The 19,489-nt window shown below is 38.7% G+C and overlaps 2 protein-coding genes and 1 long non-coding RNA gene across 19 annotated transcripts in view; 2 read left to right on the top strand and 1 right to left on the bottom strand.

Annotated features, from left to right (window-relative positions):
• ELF1 (E74 like ETS transcription factor 1) overlaps positions 1-3,655 on the top strand; it is a 127,105-nt gene extending 123,450 nt beyond the window's left edge. For all 14 annotated transcript variants that reach the window (XM_072617095.1, XM_072617086.1, XM_072617094.1 and 11 more), the window contains one exon: positions 1,539-3,655. In XM_072617095.1, the coding sequence (XP_072473196.1) occupies positions 1,539-2,163 (625 nt within the window). In that variant the 3' untranslated portion in view covers positions 2,164-3,655. The remainder of the gene's footprint in view (positions 1-1,538) is intronic.
• LOC140509528 (uncharacterized) lies at positions 1,281-6,323 on the bottom strand. 2 transcript variants are annotated; one of them, XR_011968801.1, is made up of 2 exons: positions 5,695-6,323; positions 1,281-2,119 (listed from the first exon to the last, which is right to left on the bottom strand). It is a non-coding gene; the product is annotated as an uncharacterized lncRNA (long non-coding RNA). The 2 variants fall into 2 exon arrangements; XR_011968802.1 differs by lacking the exon at positions 5,695-6,323 and adding an exon at positions 3,883-4,433.
• A 420-nt stretch (positions 6,324-6,743) lies between these two features.
• SUGT1 (SGT1 homolog, MIS12 kinetochore complex assembly cochaperone) overlaps positions 6,744-19,489 on the top strand; it is an 80,427-nt gene continuing 67,681 nt past the window's right edge. Inside the window, exons 1-4 of one of the 3 annotated variants that reach the window (XM_072617103.1) lie at positions 6,961-7,028; positions 7,133-7,190; positions 8,928-8,984; positions 15,133-15,223. In XM_072617103.1, the coding sequence (XP_072473204.1) occupies positions 8,964-8,984; positions 15,133-15,223 (112 nt within the window). In that variant the 5' untranslated portion in view covers positions 6,961-7,028; positions 7,133-7,190; positions 8,928-8,963. Of the gene's footprint in view, positions 7,029-7,132; positions 7,191-8,260; positions 8,347-8,927; positions 8,985-15,132; positions 15,224-19,489 lie in introns of those variants that run through there. The other 2 variants (XM_072617102.1, XM_072617104.1) reach the window with 2 other exon arrangements.

Genomic DNA, 19,489 nt, shown 5'->3' with positions numbered 1-19,489 from the left:
CTGTGTTCAAATCCTGCCTCTGCACTTGGTAGCTGTGTGACCTTGGGCAATTACTCACTTTCTGTTTTCTCAGTTTCCTTATTTGTAAAGTGGGCATAATAGCACCTGTATCCCAGGGTTGTTGTGAGGATCAAATGGGATAATAATTGTAAAGTCCTTGGCAAAGTACCTGGCACATAATAAATGCTATTATATAAGTATTCATTAATTAACTATTACAGTTATTATTAAGTAATAAGGGGAAGTCAGCCAGGGATTAGAATCTTCTTAAAATCATTTGCTATAATATAGAAAAGTGTCATATTGCCAGAGCATAAGAGGATGCCCCTCTTCCTTTTCTGCTTCTATCAGAAAGGATAGCTAATACCTGTAATTTCTGAAAATTTGAAATTTTCCCTATACCCACATATACAAAACTTGTAATCTTAATACAGTTTAATGTATTTATTTATAAGAGTAGCTTAGCTGTTAGCTGTCTGAATTAACAATCATAACACCTTCTTAAGTGACTTAGAATAACTCGTCTTTGCAGAAAACTTAACCTTACATCCGACTTAATGACGTTTGAGGAACCTCTAGTAGAGTTTCAGATTTTCACCTTTTATCTGTTACATTTGTATCTTCCATTATAAAATGCCAGTTTCACAATTTTGATTCTCTATATTACATTCTTGTGAATAATACTGTTAGGTTTTTTGATGGTAAAGGTTTTCTGATCCATTGTATGAATCTCTGATGAAGATAGTGGAATTAAATACATTTAATGTAACTGAAAAGCAGATAAAACAAATTCTGCCTCCAAATGTGATCTTAAACAAAATCATGGTGATTGGTTGCTCTGCAGAGGCGAAGGAAAGATGATAAGATTGGAGCAAGCGAGGAGAGAACGTTCTAGGGATGGAGAGAGTAGCCAGGAAAAAGGCCATTGAATGGAGAGGAGGGAGTATTTTTTGCAAGTAATAGTAAAGAGGCTGGTCGTTTCACTGGATCAGAGAGTAAGTGGTGGTTAGTAAGTTGTAAGACTAGAAAGGTAGGAAGCAACCATGCTGTGAAGGACTTTAAATTCCAAAGGGCTTTACATTTGCTCTGAGAGGTAATTGGAGTTTACTGAATTGGGGTGAGGTTGGGGAGGTGATGGTGGAGGGTGGACTCTAGAGGGAAGAGATGTCAGACAAGGAGACCAACAAGAAGGCTTATTGCAGTAATCTGGGCATTGGATGATGAGAAACTGGGATGAGTGACCATGTGAGTGGAAAGGATAACATAAAGAAATATAGGAATTACAAAGTTAAATGTTTTTAATGAGAACAATCACCACTTGAGTTTTCTCAGGTTTTCTATACTTTATAGTCTTAATGGGTGTCTCCCTCAATGTTCATATGGGGGTGTGGGGCACAGTGCTCATACAACTTACTCTAGTCAAAGAATGACATTTAAAAAGAATCTTGTCTAGTAAGCATAATTTTTCATTTTAAAAGACATTAACTATGTCTGGATGTGGTTTCATTTTTCTTGCTTGTGTTCTGGAATTTCAACAGGGCTCTTCAGACTCCTACCCAAGTTCCTGTGGTGGTTTCTCCTGGGAATCAGCAGTTGCATACAGTCACACTCCAGACGGTGCCACTCACAACAGTCATAGCCAGCACAGATCCAGCATCAGGAACTGGGTCTCAGAAATTTATTTTACAAGCCATTCCATCATCACAGCCTATGACTGTCCTGAAAGAAAATGTCATGCTGCAGTCCCCAAAGCCAGGATCTCCTCCTTCCTCTATTGTTTTCAGTCCTGCCCACGTACAGCAGGTTCTTACTAGCAATGTCCAGACCATTTGCAACGGGACACTCAGTCCAACGTCATCTCCGTCCTTTAGTGCTACTACTCCTGTGGTGACCTTTTCCCCTCGAAATTCCCAGCTGGTTGCTCATCCACCAGGCACTGTGATCACTTCAGTAATCAAAGCACAGGACACAAAGGAAATTGTTATACAAGAAATGATGAAACAGGAGGTGGAAGAGAACAGGATACAAGACCTTGAACAAGCAGAGCAGAATATTGAGCTGCAGACACAGCCCATTGTGGTGATGGTGTCAAGTTCCAATGGATTCTCACCCCAGGTGGCTGTGAAAAGAGACAGTGAACAGTTGGAAACGCCTTCTTACTAATATACCAAACGAATTATGGATGATTTATTTTTTTAAATTACTGCAATATTTTTGGTTGTATATAAAGGATTTGATTCAGAAGCAAACATTAGAGCCCCATAATTTTGGCAATTATTAGTCATAACTTAGTTGTGCTTTTCTCTTAAATGTTAAAAAGAAACAAAAAATGCTGCACCTGCTGCATGGACATATTTTAGAATTAAAGCATGAAGGAACATGCATTTTATATTATGAAGGCTTTCTTTTGAGATCTTTGTCTTAATTGCTACACTTTTATCTTTTTTTTAAAATCCCCTTTCTGATTCCATGTTATGATAGTTTTTATTTCCTATGTAAATATGTTAGTTAAATGTAAGGCAGCAGTGAGTTTATATAGAAACTATGTTCATTCCACTTGTATAAAGTCTATCTCATGAATTTTTAAAATTGATTTCAGTTGCTCATCTGCTTCCCACTGTTAACATTGTGTGCCACAAAGAATTGGTATGTAAAATGTAAAGAAAAAAAGAGAAACTCAGTCTTCAATCTGGGCTGCTTTGCAAGTAGTACCTGCAGGGGCATTCCAGGGCTCCGCTAGAGTGCTTTAGTCTGGACTTCAACTCTGTGTGACCTTGGGCACATCAATTAACCATTCTTTGTTTCAATTTCTTCATCTGGGGAATTAGGTGTTCTTTAAAGCTGTGGCCGGTTGGCAAATGATGTAATTTCCACACTCCCATAGGACGAAAAAATTGCTATTATCTGTTAACATGTTTTCAAGTTGAACTCTAGCTCTAAATATTCTGATTTCAATAGTCTCATGCTAAACATTTTTATTACACCATTTAAAACGTCAAGTTACTGTAAATAAATTATGCCTGAGGAAAAAATCCAATGTCACAGTAGTTCTTGATCAGCATTTTTTGCCAAATATGTATGTTTTACCTGGAGATTTCTTTAACTCCTTAGACTACTGAGTGGCATTTAGTAAATGATGGCCATGGTTTACTAAATGATATATACTAGTGGTCTGAATAAACAGGGATACCGTTCCTAAGTGCCTACTTAATTTTTATTGAAAAAATTTAGTTTTGGGTCAATCTGGCTCACTTGTCAATAGCTTATAAAAACTTTTCTGTTCCTGATTTTTATGTAATGGGAATGGGGGGTGGGGGGTGGGAATTTTATACATATATATGTGTATATACATACACGTGCACATGCTGACACACATAAATGCATACATATCCAGGCTTTTGATGGAGTAGTTTTAGAATACTTTTTCAGCTGTAAATATTGTACATTTAATTTCACAAGAAAAAAATAAAGTTTTCAGCAAATTTATTTCCTAGTATAGAGATTTTTATAGATGAAAAATCATTGGTTAGAGGCCTAATGTTATGTATTCATATTATTACAGAGTGAATTTGTATTTAAAGACAAATTTTTGAAATTCCTAAATCTTTTGTATTTTAATTGGTTTATTATTGAATAAATAATGTGAAAAGTTCAAGTATTCTTGTTTGTTTTTAGGGCAGGATATATAGTTTTTAATTTACATTGGAGAATGTTTCTAATATAAAATTTATACCCAGTAAGTTATTAAGCAGAGTACCTTGTTAACATACCAAATAAAAAGGATTACATATCTCATACAATGATTACAATAGGTACTGAAATCAATGATTCTGGATAGTGAAATACAAGTGTCTTTTATAATGATGCAAAATACCTTTTTACCTAACAGTAAGTAGTCTGCTGTTTAAGGCCATCTGTTTGCCAGTCTGCTTGCTCATCTTCATCTCCATTATTTCTTTCAGCAAAATAATATTCCATCACATCCATAATTTTTTTTAGCCATTTCCCAACTGGACACTCTCTCAGATTCCAACTCTTGAGCATCCATAGGTTAAAATGTATTTTTTTTCTTGTTTAGTTACTGGTTTTATTTCAGAATTGTCTGATTAACACTACGATAAACATCAGGCACGTTGAAGGATTAGTAGAAGAACCATTAGATTTACTAAAAGATGGACTGCTTTGACAGGCAGCCTGAGCATGCGGGGTAAAAAGACCTAGCAATTATGAAGGTTTTTAAGAATAACTCTTTGCTCCTACGGGCCTGCCTTGCAGCCAAAATGAAATAAAACTGGGCACTAGTGCTGCGAGCACAGGACCGAGAGACAAACAGGGCTAAGGAGAGCGGAATCTCCCTTGGGATTCACACCTTACCCCAAATACACAGTGAAACGGACCCAACCGAAAACAATGTGCATTTACTTCTGTTGACAATTCCTTGGGAAGTCTGGGCTCACGTGATCGCTAAGGCTCCACGTGAAACTCAGCAGGCGGCTGACGGTCGTTTCCACCCCACGTCCCCAAAAGTTCTGGGCAAGTTTAATCGCGTCGTAAGGCGCCCTCCAAACGGCCTCGTTCATTTTGGGCAATTAAAGATTAAACTCTCACTTGGACTCTGGAGATCCCCTGTACCTCCACGCCACCAGTAACGGGGTGTGTGCCCGCGGTGGGGGATGGGGAGAAAAGACCACGCAAGCCCACGCTTCTCGCCACCCTCCAGGCACACCGGCCCATCTTAGGATCGACTCGGAGCGGGAAGGGATCGTAAAACTGTCCCCCCGATTTAGGGATAAAATCCAGCCAAGGAAGAAACAGAAACGGGCCTCGACCCGAGGATCTCTGCCTCCCAAGCAAGATTCAGATCGCCCTCCCCTGCTGCTTTACTTTTTTTTTGTTTCCTTTGCCCCCATTAAAATGCGAAGGATCGGCCATCGGCCAATCGCTGCTCCGACGTCTCTGGAAAGTCGGAGACAGAAGAAAGCCGGGGTAAGAAACGGAAACTGGACCTCGGAGAAGACTAGCAGGGAAAGGGCGCAGAGGAAACCGGAAGCTTCGTGCTTAATACCCGGAAGTCAAAACTCCCACCGCCCTCTACTCCGCCAGGTCCCGGAGGTACAGTCGTTCTCGGGCCTGTTGCTCGGGAAAACGCGAGATCGTGGAATGGTGACGCGACACGCCAGACGACGTCCTGGCGCGTTCTATGCGCCATGACGTAAGGATGGCGGCTGTGAGGCCGGAAGTAGCGCGTGTCCTCTGATAACAGCACGTTGTGCTGAAGGCTGCACTTCACGTGTGTGCATGTGTGCAGGTACCTGCCTTCCTGCCTGCTACTTTGACTGCTTGTGTTTGTGTCCGCCAGTCAGCCTGCTTCTCTGTCTAAGGGTTTGCCGGCTTGTCTATTTCTCTGCCTCCTTGCCCATCCACCGTTTGTATCTCTGTCTCTATTCCCCCCTCCGCCCCTCCCTCCCTCCCGAGCCCCTCCCTCCCTCCCGAGCCCCTCCCTCCCCTCGCGAGCCCCTCCCTCCCCTCGCGAGCCCCTCCCTCCCTCACGAGCCCCTCCCTCCCTCCCTCACGAGCCCCTCCCTCCCCTCACGGGCCCCTCCCTCCCCTTACGAGCCAGCAGCGTGACCCTCGGCAAACCCGCGTCTGTGTCAGTTTCCTCAGTTGTTAAATAGGAGTCATAAAAACACCTACCTTCCAGGGTTGTTGTGAGGATCAAATGAGATGTTTGTAAAGCGCTTGTCACAGAACGACTACGAAATAAATGCTTGTTCCCTCCTTCCCTTTGGTCTTTCTGTTGAGCTTTAGGGGTGCTGGGACCCCCGTGATTTCCACACCCAGTCCTCAAAGCCTCGCCTCCATCCTCTCCACGTCTGTCTCTTAGAATTATTTCCCTTCAAGGCTTAGCTAAGTCCCCGTCCATAAAAGGCCTTTTCCGAACCCCGGTAGCCACTCAACTGGTATTGGTCACTTTCCTGCAAGGGTCTGCTTGCTCCACTCCTCCAAAATACTCATTTGTGCATATTTTACATTTGCTCCTGCTGTGTGCTATTTCCTCAGAGAACATATAAGGAAGGTCCTTGTAGGCAACGAGCACAAAGTTTGGCACATAGTAGGTTTCAAATGTCTACTGATTAACTTGTCTTGCCCAAAGTAGGATACAGACCTATGTCTTCCTGACTCCACGCCCACACTCTTCACAGTATACCATCAGTTCTTACAGGCACAATAAAATGGCATCACAGCTTTTCAGCCTTTCCCATTCTTCAGGAACTCAATATTAACAGGGTTTTTTGTTTTGTTTTGTTTTTGCCAGCACGAAAAGTATCGCTACCGATATTTTGGTGCCTTTTTCCTGTCTGACCTCCTGGCGTAGCGGGATCAAAGGATGTGTGTACTTTCGCCCTTATTTAAGCATCAATTCAAGTTACTACCGATTGCGCCAATCCACAGCGGCCACAATCACGGATTAGTGTGGCTGTTTTGTCTCCTCCCCCTCCCTGCATCTCGCGTCTGCCGAAACTTGGAAGTTTTAATCTTCAGCTCTCCTCCTAAGAGTAATAATTTGGAATGTTTTTTTCATACGGCTGTTGATTTATTCCGGCTACGGTTTATAGCCTTTGACTTCTGATCTATGGGAGAGGCCTACTAGACTTGTATACTCACCACAGTTAAAGGAGGGACTTTCCGAAAATCGCGGGGGAGGGGAGAGAGCTAGGCTGCCGTAGCGGAGCGGAGGGGGCGGAGCTAGGAGGGAGGCGGGGCGGTGCCGGGGAGAGGAGGAGGCCGCCGCGTGGGTAGCCCCGGGGGTTGCCTTGGTAACACGGCGGGAGGCGGGGCTCCCGCGGGGCCAGTCCTCCGGCTTCCCGTCAGTCCCCGCGCCTGCTCCTCCGTTCCCCTCTTCCCCTCACGCTAGCTCGGCTCCTCCGGACGGAAGCTCGCAGGGTGTTTCTCCAGAAGTTTCCCCCCTGGGCGGCGGCGGAGACAGCGCGAATTATGGCGGCGGCGGGACCCGCAACGGCGTCGGGGTGAGTGGCTCCCGGCCCCGGGGGGTGGTTCTGGTCCCCTTCCCCCTCTTCTCCTGTGCTCTCCACTCCGCTCACCGCCGCTGACGTGATTGTCTCCCCGGCAGGTTGTTCCCGCCCCTGTCGGACGGGCAGATCGACGAGGACCCCCAGGCGGCCGCCGAGGTGAGAGAAGCCCCCTCCGGCCCTCCCCGCGGGGGGCTTCAGACCCCCCCCCCCCGCTGACAGGTGTCAGGAGAAAGTCCTGTCCCACGGCGGAGTCGGGGGGCCCCCGGCCCCTGCCCTGCGCCCTGGACCCCGCGATTGTATCTTGTGCGGTGCTCGTCCGCTTTGTGAGAGTCCTCCCCTACCTTTCTAATGGAGCGGAGTCCCCACCGACGGGACAGCCGGGGTTCCCGTTTGTGGTTCAGATAACCTGTAGGTGGGATCTCTGCCAAGTGTCCTGGCGTGGGGAGGACGTGGGTTGGTGTGAAGTCTGCGCTCTGTGCGAGTCACCGGCGGGCTCCGAGTGTCACGTTTCCTCCCAGGTTACTGTTGCTCAGGGATCCAGACCTCCCGTTGCTAGTGTTGGGGCTTGTGTAAATCGCTTTTCTGGGACGTTGCCTTCCTCTGTAAAACTGGGAGGAAAGAACTTTGTGAAGCTGCAAGTACTCAGGGAATTATGGGTTATGATATCTTTTTCGGTGGAAAACGTTATATTTTTTCCCATTTCATGTAAAAATAATTTTTAACATTTTTTTTTTAATTTTAGTTTTCAATTCTCTCCTTCCCTTTTCCATTCCTTGAGAAAGCAAGTAATTTCTTATAGATTATACGTGTGTTAGGCAGGCAAAACATTTTTCCATGTTAGCTATGTTGTGAAACAGATCACACCAAAAAACCCAAGAAAAATAAAGTAAAAAAAGGATGCTTTGATCTACATTCAGATTCCATAGGTTCTTTGTGGAGGTGGATTGTCTAGGATCATTATGGTGCTGAGAATAGTTAAGTCATTCACAGTGGATCATCGCATAATATTGCTGTTACTGTGTGCAATGTTCTTTTGGTTCTCACTTTACTTTTCATCAGTTCATGTACGTCTCAGGTTTTTCACAACCGTGCTGCTCCTCATTTCTGAGAGCATAATAGTATTCCATCACAATCATGTATTACAACTTGTTCAGCCATTCCCCAGTCGATGGGCACCTTTTCAATTTCCAGTTCTTTGCCACCACAAAAAGAGCTGCTGTAAATATTTTTGTACCTATAGGTTCTTTCTCCCCTCTTTTTCTTTTAATCTCAATGGGATATAGACCTAGTAATGCTGTTGCTGGGTCAAAAGGTATGTATGCTATTTCTCAGCCAATACCAGAATGTTTTAAATGATTACTACTTTGTAATCCAATTTGAGATCTGCTACTGCTAGGCTACCTTCACTTATTTTTTCATTGATTCCCTTGATAATATTTAATCTTTTGTTCTCCCAGATAAATTTTGTCATTTTTTTATCTCTGTAAAGTAATTTTTTTGTAGGTTGATTGGTATGGCACTTTAATTGGTATGGCAAATTAATTTAGGCAGGATTGCTATTTTTATCATATTCACTTGGTCTACCCATGAGCAATTAATATTTCTCCAATTTTTGAGATCTGACTTTATTTGTGTGTTTTGTAGGTTATTATTTTTAGTATTAAGTTGTACATAAATGAAGGCTTTATGTTACTATAAGTAATTACTGTGATTACAGTTTTGTAGTGCTTCAAGGTTTATGATAAAGTACTTTTTGCGGTAATGGTTTTACAAGAAAATAGAGTAAGTTTGATTAAATATTAGATTCAACATTTGTCTGTTTAAAAAAATTTGACTAGATGTGAATATTGTGCACTGAAATCCCTGATATATGTATGTGCTTGATTTTTTCAGTGGTTGATATTCAGTGGAATAAACTGAAAGTACTTTATGAAACCAACTCTTTATGCAGTAAGTTTTTAATTTTTGTTCTGAAAAGCCTGGAAGATTTCATAGGAAGTATGCTTTTATACTGTCATAAACACTAGAAATTCCTTTAGATACAGTAGCTCATTTTATGTTTGGTGATTGAGGTAAAATTCTTATGAATGTTTACCATAGAATAGTCTGCAAATGTAAATCTAAATCACAGAATCTCAGATGTAGAAAGGAGCTCAGAGGTTGTCTAGTCCCTCTGGTCCCTGAACATACTTGACTGCATCCTATAATAGTGAAGTATTTTTTTTCTCTTGGAAGATCTCTGGTCCTGAAGCACTCACTGTCTTCTAAAGCAGCTTATTCTACTCTTGTTCAGCTTTAAATGTTAAGAAGTTTTCCCTTACATCTAGCCAAATCTCTCTTTGTAACTTCGTGTTGCTCCTGGTTTTTTTCCTTTTGGGGCCATACTGAACAAGTCTGAATGCTCTTCCATGAGAAAGACATGCAGCTATTAATATGGCTCCATAAGTCTTCATTTTTAACTGACAAAGTTTCTGGACCTTTCACCAGTTGGTATGTCTTTCCCTGTTATGTCTTTAAAATGTGACATTGAATACTGATTTCAGTATTCCAGTTATACTTCTTATCAGACCAAGATATAGCAAGATGTAATTTGCTTTATTTAGGACATTGTGCTAATATTAATGGAATCTAAGATTTTTTTGTTTTTTTTTGGCAGCCAAGTCACATTCTTGACACATAAAATGTAAGCCCTTAGAGAGCATGGATTGTTTAGTTTTTTTCCTATGTATCACCAACTCCTACCATGATTCCTGGCACTTAGTAGGAGCTTAATACATTTTTATTGAATGAATGAATTGACAGTGTCCACAGAAAAGTAAAAGTTTTTACACATAAACTATTGCTTTAACTATGCCTTATTTTTGTTAAAGCAGTTAATTATTTGAACCTAAGTGTAAGATTTTACGTTTTTCCATATAAAATTTTTTCTTGCTTCTTTGAAGAAAGTTTCTTCGTTGGTGTTTCAACTTTTTCTTGAGTAGTGACATTGTCATACTGTATGTTATTTATGCGTACCAAATTTGTGTCATCTGAAGATTGATAAGAAGCCTACATTGTTTTTGCCCATGTCTGATAAAAATAACAGATGGGACAGAATCATGGAGAGATTCCTGAGAGAACTACTTTAGTAGAGACTTATCTCTAGATGTATATTGATCCTATTACTATTCTTTGTGTCCATTCCATCAGTCAGTTCCAAATCCTTTTGTAATTAATGTGTGTCTTGTACTGGTATATGACCCTTTAGCTAGGTTGTAGCAAATCAAATATTCAATAGTTATGTAAAATGATTTGTGAATATTAAGTGAAGTGCTATGTAAGTGAAAGGTTTGACCTGAGGGGTGGCATTTTAAAATTTTAATTAGCTTTTGCTACTTTTGGCTTTACCTCTTGCAGATGAGTATAGGAGATTCTGTAGGAGGAAATCTGCAAAATGCCTTTGTCACTTGGAGGAATTACAGGAATTGGAAAATGAGATAAATCTCAGGCTAAACTGGAATTACCTCTCTGTAGCATTCTCAGCTTTATTATGTTTCTAAGTGAAATGCATTATAGTAGAACATAGCTACTATTTTAATGTTAAGATTTTTTGCAGTCTTTTAAAAATTGGAAGGGATGAAAGGTAGATGGCATGGGTTAGTAGGTGCAGAATTTAAAAATTTTTATCTTAAGATCGTTGTATAAGACCACTCAGCTTTAAGTCCAAGTCCAAGAGAGTTCTTACGTGGTAACTAAGGATTAATTGATTATAGCACATAATGGCAGAAGCTCATTTGTGCCATCTGTTCTTTATGCAAAATTCCCCATGATCTGCATTTAAACATTGTTGAAACAACATCTTATTTCTCTCAAAGCCCTCGAAAGATGTGCATTTGTGGTACTATACATTTTAGGTTTGCAAGAAGCAGGTTAAATTGAAAACTGTATACATTGCTGTCATTGTAAGGTTTTAATTCTGTTGATTGAAATTTTAGTTCCAAAGTACTTCTTGTCCTTAGATGTGTTTCAGTGTATGTTTATAGTGTAGGTAATAGCAACTATTGTCATTGAAACATTGAAATTCTGAACATTTCCCTTAGATAAAATCCTAATAGGACAGACTCCTAGAATTTGTATGAATTACTTGTATTGGAATTTTAGTATATTGCTTGCTTTAGATTCATGATTTCTTCGTCTAGATTATTACATTGCTAACAATGAATTCAGCATGTGTTCAAGTATTCTAATAAATTCTTTTTACTTAAAAAATTAAGCTATTTCATTTACTTTCCTAAAAGGCCATTTAGACAGTACACAACTTAATGTACTCAAATCACCAAAGAAAATTAAATTATGTTCCATATATTATACTCACTAAGGCAAGGGTAGATATGTTGTAATGGAGAAAGTTTTAGACTGAGTCAGGAGGCTTATGTTTCATTCCAAGGTCCTAATCTATAAGATGAAAGGAGTTGGAGTAGATGAATAATAAAATCTTTTCTGGCTCTAATTCTATGATTTTGGGGAAAGATTTGCAGCATTCTTGAGCTAAGAACATCATATCCTCTGAACTTTCTGATTTACTGAGATTTTACGCCACATACTTTTAATCTCGAAGAAACTTAGGGTTCTTACCTTCTTGTTTTGTTATTACCTTAAAACATGATAGAAGAGATTGTGAATAAGTTGTCAATGTGCAATGATTTCTCTTCATTTTATTTAAAGAATAATTATTCTGCATACCAGTTTTGTAATTAAAGAGTATACATGATACCTGAGAGTGGCCTTGTGTACTGAAAGGAGGTGTTTTACTCATGCTACGTAGTATTATTGTTCTCTTATATTATTGTATCAGAGAGTAGTGTGGATGATAGAAAGGAAACTGTACTTGGAGTCAGAAGATCTGTGTTTGAAACCCAACTCTTTTCTTTACTAGCTTTGGGTGAGTCACTTTGTTCCTGTTTACCCTCATTTTTCTAATTTGTAAAATAGGAATCTTGGTAATCTTACAGAGCTATTGAGAGGATCATGTGAAATAATGCGATTTGTAAGCCTTGAAAAGGGATTGGAAATAATTTTGTAGTCATATTGGTGCTTGTCCTATTCATAAAAAAGTATAATGGAGACTTTTAAATGCAAAAGGCTTTTGGGTAGTGTGTCATAAATTTGTATGAGGGTAAGAGTATGAATTATTTTCCACGTAATTGAAAGATAATGTTTATGTTTAGTAGGACTTTTTTTCCTTTTTAGTTTTCATTTTTGGATTTTAGTACCTCTGGTTCAAAACTATAAAGGTTAGTCAGCTACTTAAAAAACTTTTATTGTATCTTGTTGTGTTGTCAGGTGTGCATTGGAGCCAACCGTACTTTGAATTGAAAGTTCAGGGAAGGTGGGAAAAAATATTAAAATACCATACATTTGTACCCTCCTCCAGATTCTCCCTTATTCCAGAAATATCAAGTTTATAGTATATAGTATCAAGTTTATAGTATATAGTATCATTAAATTAATCAATTTTTTGTCCTGTCATGATTTAAAGAATAAATTTTGTCTAGTGGAAAATGAGAATATAGTAATATACTTTGGACAAGATTAAGAAAGTAATTGCTATATAGTATTTATCTGTCTGGCTCTAATTTAGTGCAACAAACATTTATTGAGCAGTTACTCACTGCAGTGGCCTGTGTGCTTGCTTGGAGGTACCAAACAAGATAGATCCTGCCCTGAAAGAGCTTACATTTTTATTACAATCTGCTTGTGAACTAATATTCTTTTTTTTAAAAAAATATTTTTTCAGTCCGCAAAAATCTACTATATTTCACTTTCTACCCTCCCTCCCCCCATTGAGAACAAAAATACATTTAGTTATGCAAAACAAATTTCTGTGTTGGCCAGGTCCAAAAAACTATTTGTTGCATTTTGCATTGTGACATCTTCTCCTCTCTGTGAAGAGGTGGTAGCATGTTTTATCATTAGTCCTCTGGAATCATGGTCATTACACTGATCAGAGTTTCAAATTTATTTCACATTTGTTTGTCTTGATCATTTTGTTGTTCTAGTTCTGTTTACTTCACTCTGCATCAGGTCATAAAAGTCTTCTTGGGTTTTTCTGAAACTATAACCTGAAGTCATTTCTTACATTGATAGTAATATTCCATCATATTTACATGTCATAGCTTGTTCAGCCATGATGTTCTCATTAAAATAAGTTTTAATTGATATATTTTGTTTTTAACATCACCATAGTTTTCCCCAGTTTCCATTCCCTTCTCAGAGAGCCATCACATGTAACAGTTATAATTTTTTTAAAGAAAGAAAAAGAAAAAAAAATCCCAGCATAGCTTTTCAACATATTGAAAAAGTTTGAAAATAAGGGAAGAAAATGAACCTTCTGCACACGTTCCATGTCTGTAAAGGCTTGAGTTGGGAGTAGCTGCTGATATTTCTTCTTTTGAGCCATACTTTTTAAAAAGTAATTTTGAAATACTCAGCTTTTATTTGTGTGTGTTGTTTTTTTCTATTTACATTGTTGTCGTTGTTGATAATGATTTCTTGGCTCTGCTTACCTTACTCTGAATCAGTTCATGCAGATCTTTCATGCTTCTCTGTATTCATCACATGCATCATTTCTTATAGCCAGTAGTTTATTACATGTATCACGGTTTGTTTAGCCATTTCCCAGTGGATGGGCATGTACTTTTGTTTCCAATTCTGTACTATCACAAAAAGTGCTAATATAAGTATTTTGATGTATAATGGGGATTTTCTTGTGCCTTCTTGGAGTAGAAGCCTAGTAATGGAATCTCTAGTCTAGATCAAAGAGTATTTTATTTAGTCACTTGCTTAATTCCAAAATGATTTCCAAAATGGTTCTACTGTTTCATAACTCTGTAAGCAGTGTTTTTAACATGTCTGTCTTCCCAGAATCCCTCCAGCAATGACTGTTGTCACTAACTGATATTCTTTTTTTTGAAAATTTATTTTTAGCTTTTTTGATAAAATTTTGAATTTATAAGTGTTGAATTTATAAGATTTTGAGTTCTAAATTTCTCCACCTTCCCCTCCCCAAGATGGCATGATATAAACTATACATGTACAATATTAAACATATTTCCACATTAGTCATGTTGTAAAAGAAGAATCAGAACAAAAGGGGAAAATCACAAGAAAGAAAAAACACACACAAAAAAAGAATGCTTCTGACTGCATTCAGACTCCATAGTTCTTTCTCTGAATCTGCATAGCATTTTTCATCACGAGTCTTTTGGAATTGACTTACATCATTGCATTGCTGAGAAGAGCTAAGTCTGTCATGGTCAGTCATTGCACATTGTTGCTTTTACTACGTACAGTGTTCTGGTTGTACTCAGTTTGCTCAGCATCAGTTCATGCAAGTCTTTCCAGGTTTTTCTGAAATCTGCCTGCTTATCGTTTCTTACAGAACAATAGTATTCCATTACTTTCATCTATCACAGCTTGTTTAGCCATTCTCCAATTGATAAGCAGCCCCTCAGTTTCCAATTCTTTGCCTCCACAAAAAGAGCTACTATAAATATTTTTGTCCTTGTAGGTCCTTTTCTCTTTTTTATGATCTCTTTGGAATACAGATGTAGTAATGGTATTGCTGGGTCAAAGAGTATGCAGTTTTATAGCTCTTTGGGCATAGTTTTAAATTGCTCTCCAGAACGACTGAATTACTTCATAGCTCCAACAACAATATAGTAGTGTTCCAATTTTCTCGCATCTTCTCTGTCATTTTTTATTTTCCTGTTTTGTCATGATTAACTGATATTCTTAAAGATACTTTTTCTCCCGCTAATCCCTGCTTTTAGCAGTGTTTAATCAGAGAAAGTAGGGGGGGCAGGAGTAGGGAAGTTGAGGGAAATTGTGAGGAAAATTATTTTAAATTATTTTTCATTGTTGGAGAGAAAAGAGATTGTGTCATTAGACTTCTCTTTTGCAGGAAAGATATATATAAGCATAAAAATGTGGCTCTTTCTATGCAGTGGAAATTCTTAAAGAAAATTTGTGCTCTTTTTTTGTATTTTTTAAAAAATAGTGTCTTTTGTTTTTAAGGTGTTTACTGAAGCATTCTTCATATTTTTATTTGAATTTATAGGCACTGACAAGAGCACTGGAAGAGAAACCAGATGATGCAGACTATTACTGCCAAAGAGCTTATGCCCACATTCTTCTGAAGAATTACTATGGTAACTTCCTTATGTAAGATAATGTGATTAGATAAAAGATAAAATCTTTATAACATGTTATGAATCAGATAAGTATTTGTGATTATTCTTAAGGATTAAAAAATGTTTTTTCTTCGTTTGTAAAGTAACAGATGAATTGTTATCAAACATTTTTATAAAGAGTTGCATTTCATTTAAATTTATGTTATTGAACAGCTGTTTTCTCTGTTGGGTTACGGTCTCCCCTACTGTAGATCAGGCGCTGTGCTAGGCTCTGTAGGTAGACAAAAGTGAACCCCTTCCTATACACAAGGCACTTATTGGTGGAGGCAGTATGTTCATAAATTAGTACATACCACATGAATACAAGGTAAGATTTTGGGGAGGTTTCCCCTCATTGCTGGGGGAGAAGGAGTGAAGATCAGGAACAGCTTCACGTAGAAAGTGGTGCTTGGGCAGTTTTGGAGATAATAAGAGGTGATATGGGAGTACATTTCAGGCATGGTGTATGGTCACTGCAGTGGTGCGGAGGCTGGAGTTTGAAGGTTGTGTGCGAGGAACACTGAAAAGGTCAGTTTGGCTTGTAGGATGTGGAAAGGGGAGTAATGTACAGTGTTGGAAAGGTAGGTTTGGGACTAGGTTGTGAAGGGTCTGGAAGCTTACTTTTAATACAAGGGGCAGTTGACAATTGGTTGCTATGTAGTTTCTTTTCATAGAGTCTCAATATACTGAATAGAAAGCACTTTTATGCTTTCATTTTAATTCTTTGTCAGGTAGTATTTTTTAAATGAAAATATTTACAAGCCCCACTCTTGTTACAAAAAATATTGTTGTTCTGTAGGTAAAAATTTCTAATAGTAAGAAGGCAGATGATTGAAGCCAAAGATCCATAACTTACAGGATAGTTGAAAATTTGAATTGAATTCTTTTAACTCTTACCTTACCATTTAGACATTTTATTGGAAGCAGCTCTGTGGAGGAGGCCACAGACATGTTTCAAAAGATAGAGACCTAAAACCTTGAGTTGGAAGGCATCTAAGAGGTCAGCTAGCCCAGCTACCTACCTACTTGATATGTGAATCCTTCTTTCAATTTCCCTGGCGAATGATCATCCAACCACTACTTGGATACTTCCCAGAAACAGGGAACTCATTGCTTCATGAAATAGTCTGTTTAAAACAATTTGTAGACATTATTGATTATTAGGAAGTTTTTCCTTATATTGAACTGAAGGCTTTCAAATAAATGTAGAATAAGTTCTTGCAAAAGTCTTTTTAAAAAATAACAACCTTCCAACAGAGGCTTTTGCACTGTTATTGCAGCTATGTCTTTTGTGCCAAAAACCAGCATCTGAAAACTGCTTTTTTGATCACTACTATGAAGAGCATAAATTGAAAATATGCTCATGCAGGAATCAGAGATTGACCTCATCAAGAGAACTAGGGACTAACTGATGATTAAGTTAAATCTGTGATTTTTGTCTTGCATTAGGAGGTTATAAAAGATTGTAACTTATAACTTGGTCCTGGCCTATCGTTTGGATAACAAAAAACATGAGACTATAAAATGGCTTATGATTCAGTTACATTGGGGACTTTTGTATCATCATTAATTTGATTCTAGAAGGGACCTTAGTAATCAACTAATCCAGCCTCTTATTTTACAAGTGAGATAAATGAAAAATTAAATGATTTACCCAAGGTTGCATAGGTATTAAATGCCAGAGCTGAGATTCCAACCAAATCTTTTGGTTCTAAATCTAGGACTTGTTAGTGAATATTGAGGAGTCCTCTGAACTTGTCTTTTTGAATTGCCATATTTCCCAGAAGCACTAGACCCAGAGTATTCTGGAGGTCCCGAATGTGTTAAGGATGAACACCCTCTTTTTCTCCTCTCCTTGAAATAATTGTTGTTTGCATTTCAAGCTGGTTTCCTTGTGTGTCTTTGGTAGTCAAGATAGGGGCAAGTCAGTCTGCACTAGGCTGAGAAACTGCTTGTGCCACTGGGACTCTTGTAGTTAAGTAGAACATCACTGTTTTTTCCATCACCTTGCTTCTCCACTTCAGGAGGGGTTTCGTCCTTTTTCCAGCTTTACTATATCTTTTTCCCTCCTACGCCACACCCTTTTAGGTGGAGATTTTTGTTTCTTCCTTCTTCCTTTGTTACACTATTATAAATATGCAAACTTCTGTATGGATTTTGAACTCTTTGGGTTCCATGTGCTTGGTAATTCCTCTTGTAATAAACTCAGTTTTCACTTAAATTTCATGAAGCTGTGACTCTCTGTTGACATACTCTTTACACTGCATCTTACTATCTCCATTTAGGTCTAATACCTTAGGAGGGTTGAGATGATCATAGGGCACTGGGATTTTACTGAGCTTTGCCAAGACCTATCGCTGTTTTGTTTTGTTTGGTGAATATATCTGTTAAGTCCCTAATAAAACATAGAGCAGAAAATAAGAAAACTTAGTTTAGTGCCAAATAACATTTCCATCAGCTCTGAGGTAACAGGTAATTCTACCCTATAGAGTGAAATGGAATAAGATTATTACCTCTTCTGCGTGAGAAATTTATAGATATTTGAAGATAACTCTGTTATTGTCTCTAAATTCTCTTTTCTCCAAATGGAAAATTATTTAGATCTCAGTTGTCCATTTCATTCAAGCCATGTTCTATAGGAATTCCTCCATAATATACCCAACAAGTGGTTGTCCAGTTTGAAGACCTCCACTGGGGATATGAGTTCTTTTGGACATCTGGATATTATGAAACAAAGCTTCCAAGAAGAGATGATAGGCTTTCTGTATGCTGCCCTAATCAGACCTTAACTAGGATGTTGCGTTCAGTTTTGGACACCAGTGCTTAAGAACGACACTGAGAAGCTTGAGAGTGTCCAGAAGAGGGGCACATAGAATGGGGAAGGGACTTGAATCCAAGTCAAATAAAGCTCCGTAGAAAAAAACACAGGATAAACAAAGACTTAAAGGAGGACATTATAGTAGTTTAATAGTATTTGAAAGGCTTTAATATTTCAGAGGGATTATACTTCTCTTGTTAGCCCTAGAGGGAAGAACTGGGGCATTGGGTTAAAGTTGTAGAGACATAGTTGATTTTAATTGATATCAAGGAAAACTTTGAAGTTGCTGATAAAAATGTTAAACAGCATAGGAATTTGGTACAGCTCCACTGGAGACAGGCCCCATTGACACTGATTCTTTTCATTTATTTATTTATTTATTTATTTAACTTTTAACATTCATTTTCACAAAATTTTGGGTTCCAAATTTTCTCCCCTTTTGTCCCCTCCCCCACCCCAAAACATCAAGCATTCTAATTGCCCCTATTACCAATCTGCCCTCTCTTCTATCATCCCTCTCTGCCCTTGTCTCCATCTTCTCTTTTGTCCTGTAGGGCCAGATAACTTTCTGTACCGCTTTACCTGTATTTCTTGTTTCCTAGTAGCAAGAACAGTACTCGACAGTTGTTCCTAAAACTTTGAGTTCCAACTTCTCTTCCTCCCTCCCTCCCTACCCCTTGCCTTTGGAAGGCAAGCAATTCAATATAGGCCATATCTGTGTAGTTTTGCAAATGACTTCCATAATAGTTGTGTTGTATAAGACTAACTATATTTCCCTCCATCCTATCCTGTCCCCCATTACTTCTATTCTCTCTTTTGATCCTGTCCCTCCCCATGAGTGTTGACCTCAAATTGCTCCCTCTTCCCCATGCCCTCCCTTCCAACGTCCCCCCCACCCTGCTTATCCCCTTATCCCCCACTTTCCTGTATTGTAAGATAGGTTTTCATACCAAAATGAGTGTGCATTTTATTCCTTTCTTTAGTTGATTTTGATGAGAGTAAACTTCATGTTTTTCTGTCACCTCCCCTCTTTTTCCCTCCACTAAAAAGTCTTTTGCTTGCCTCTTTTATGAGAGATAATTTGCCCCATTTCATTTCTCCCTTTCTCCTCCCAATATATTTCTCTTTCACTGCTTGATTTCATTTTTTAAAGATATGATCCCTTCCTCTTTAATTCATTCTGTGCACTCTGTCTCTATGTGTGTGTGTGTGTGCGTGTGCGTGTGTGTGTGTGTAATCCCACCCAGTACCCAGATACTGAAAAGTTTCAAGAGTTACAAATATTGTCTTTCCATGTAGGAATGTAAACAGTTCAACTTTAGTAAGTCCCTTATGACTTCTCTTTGCTGTTTACCTTTTCATGCTTCTCTTGATTCTTGTGTTTGAAAGTCAAATTTTCTTTTCAGCTCTGGTCTTTTCATCAAGAA

The sequence above is a fragment of the Notamacropus eugenii genome, chromosome 6 (assembly GCF_028372415.1).
Source record: "Notamacropus eugenii isolate mMacEug1 chromosome 6, mMacEug1.pri_v2, whole genome shotgun sequence".
Lineage (NCBI taxonomy): Eukaryota > Metazoa > Chordata > Mammalia > Diprotodontia > Macropodidae > Notamacropus > Notamacropus eugenii.
The sequence above is the reverse complement of the archived record's forward strand: the minus strand, read 5'-3'. Positions and strand labels throughout refer to the sequence as shown.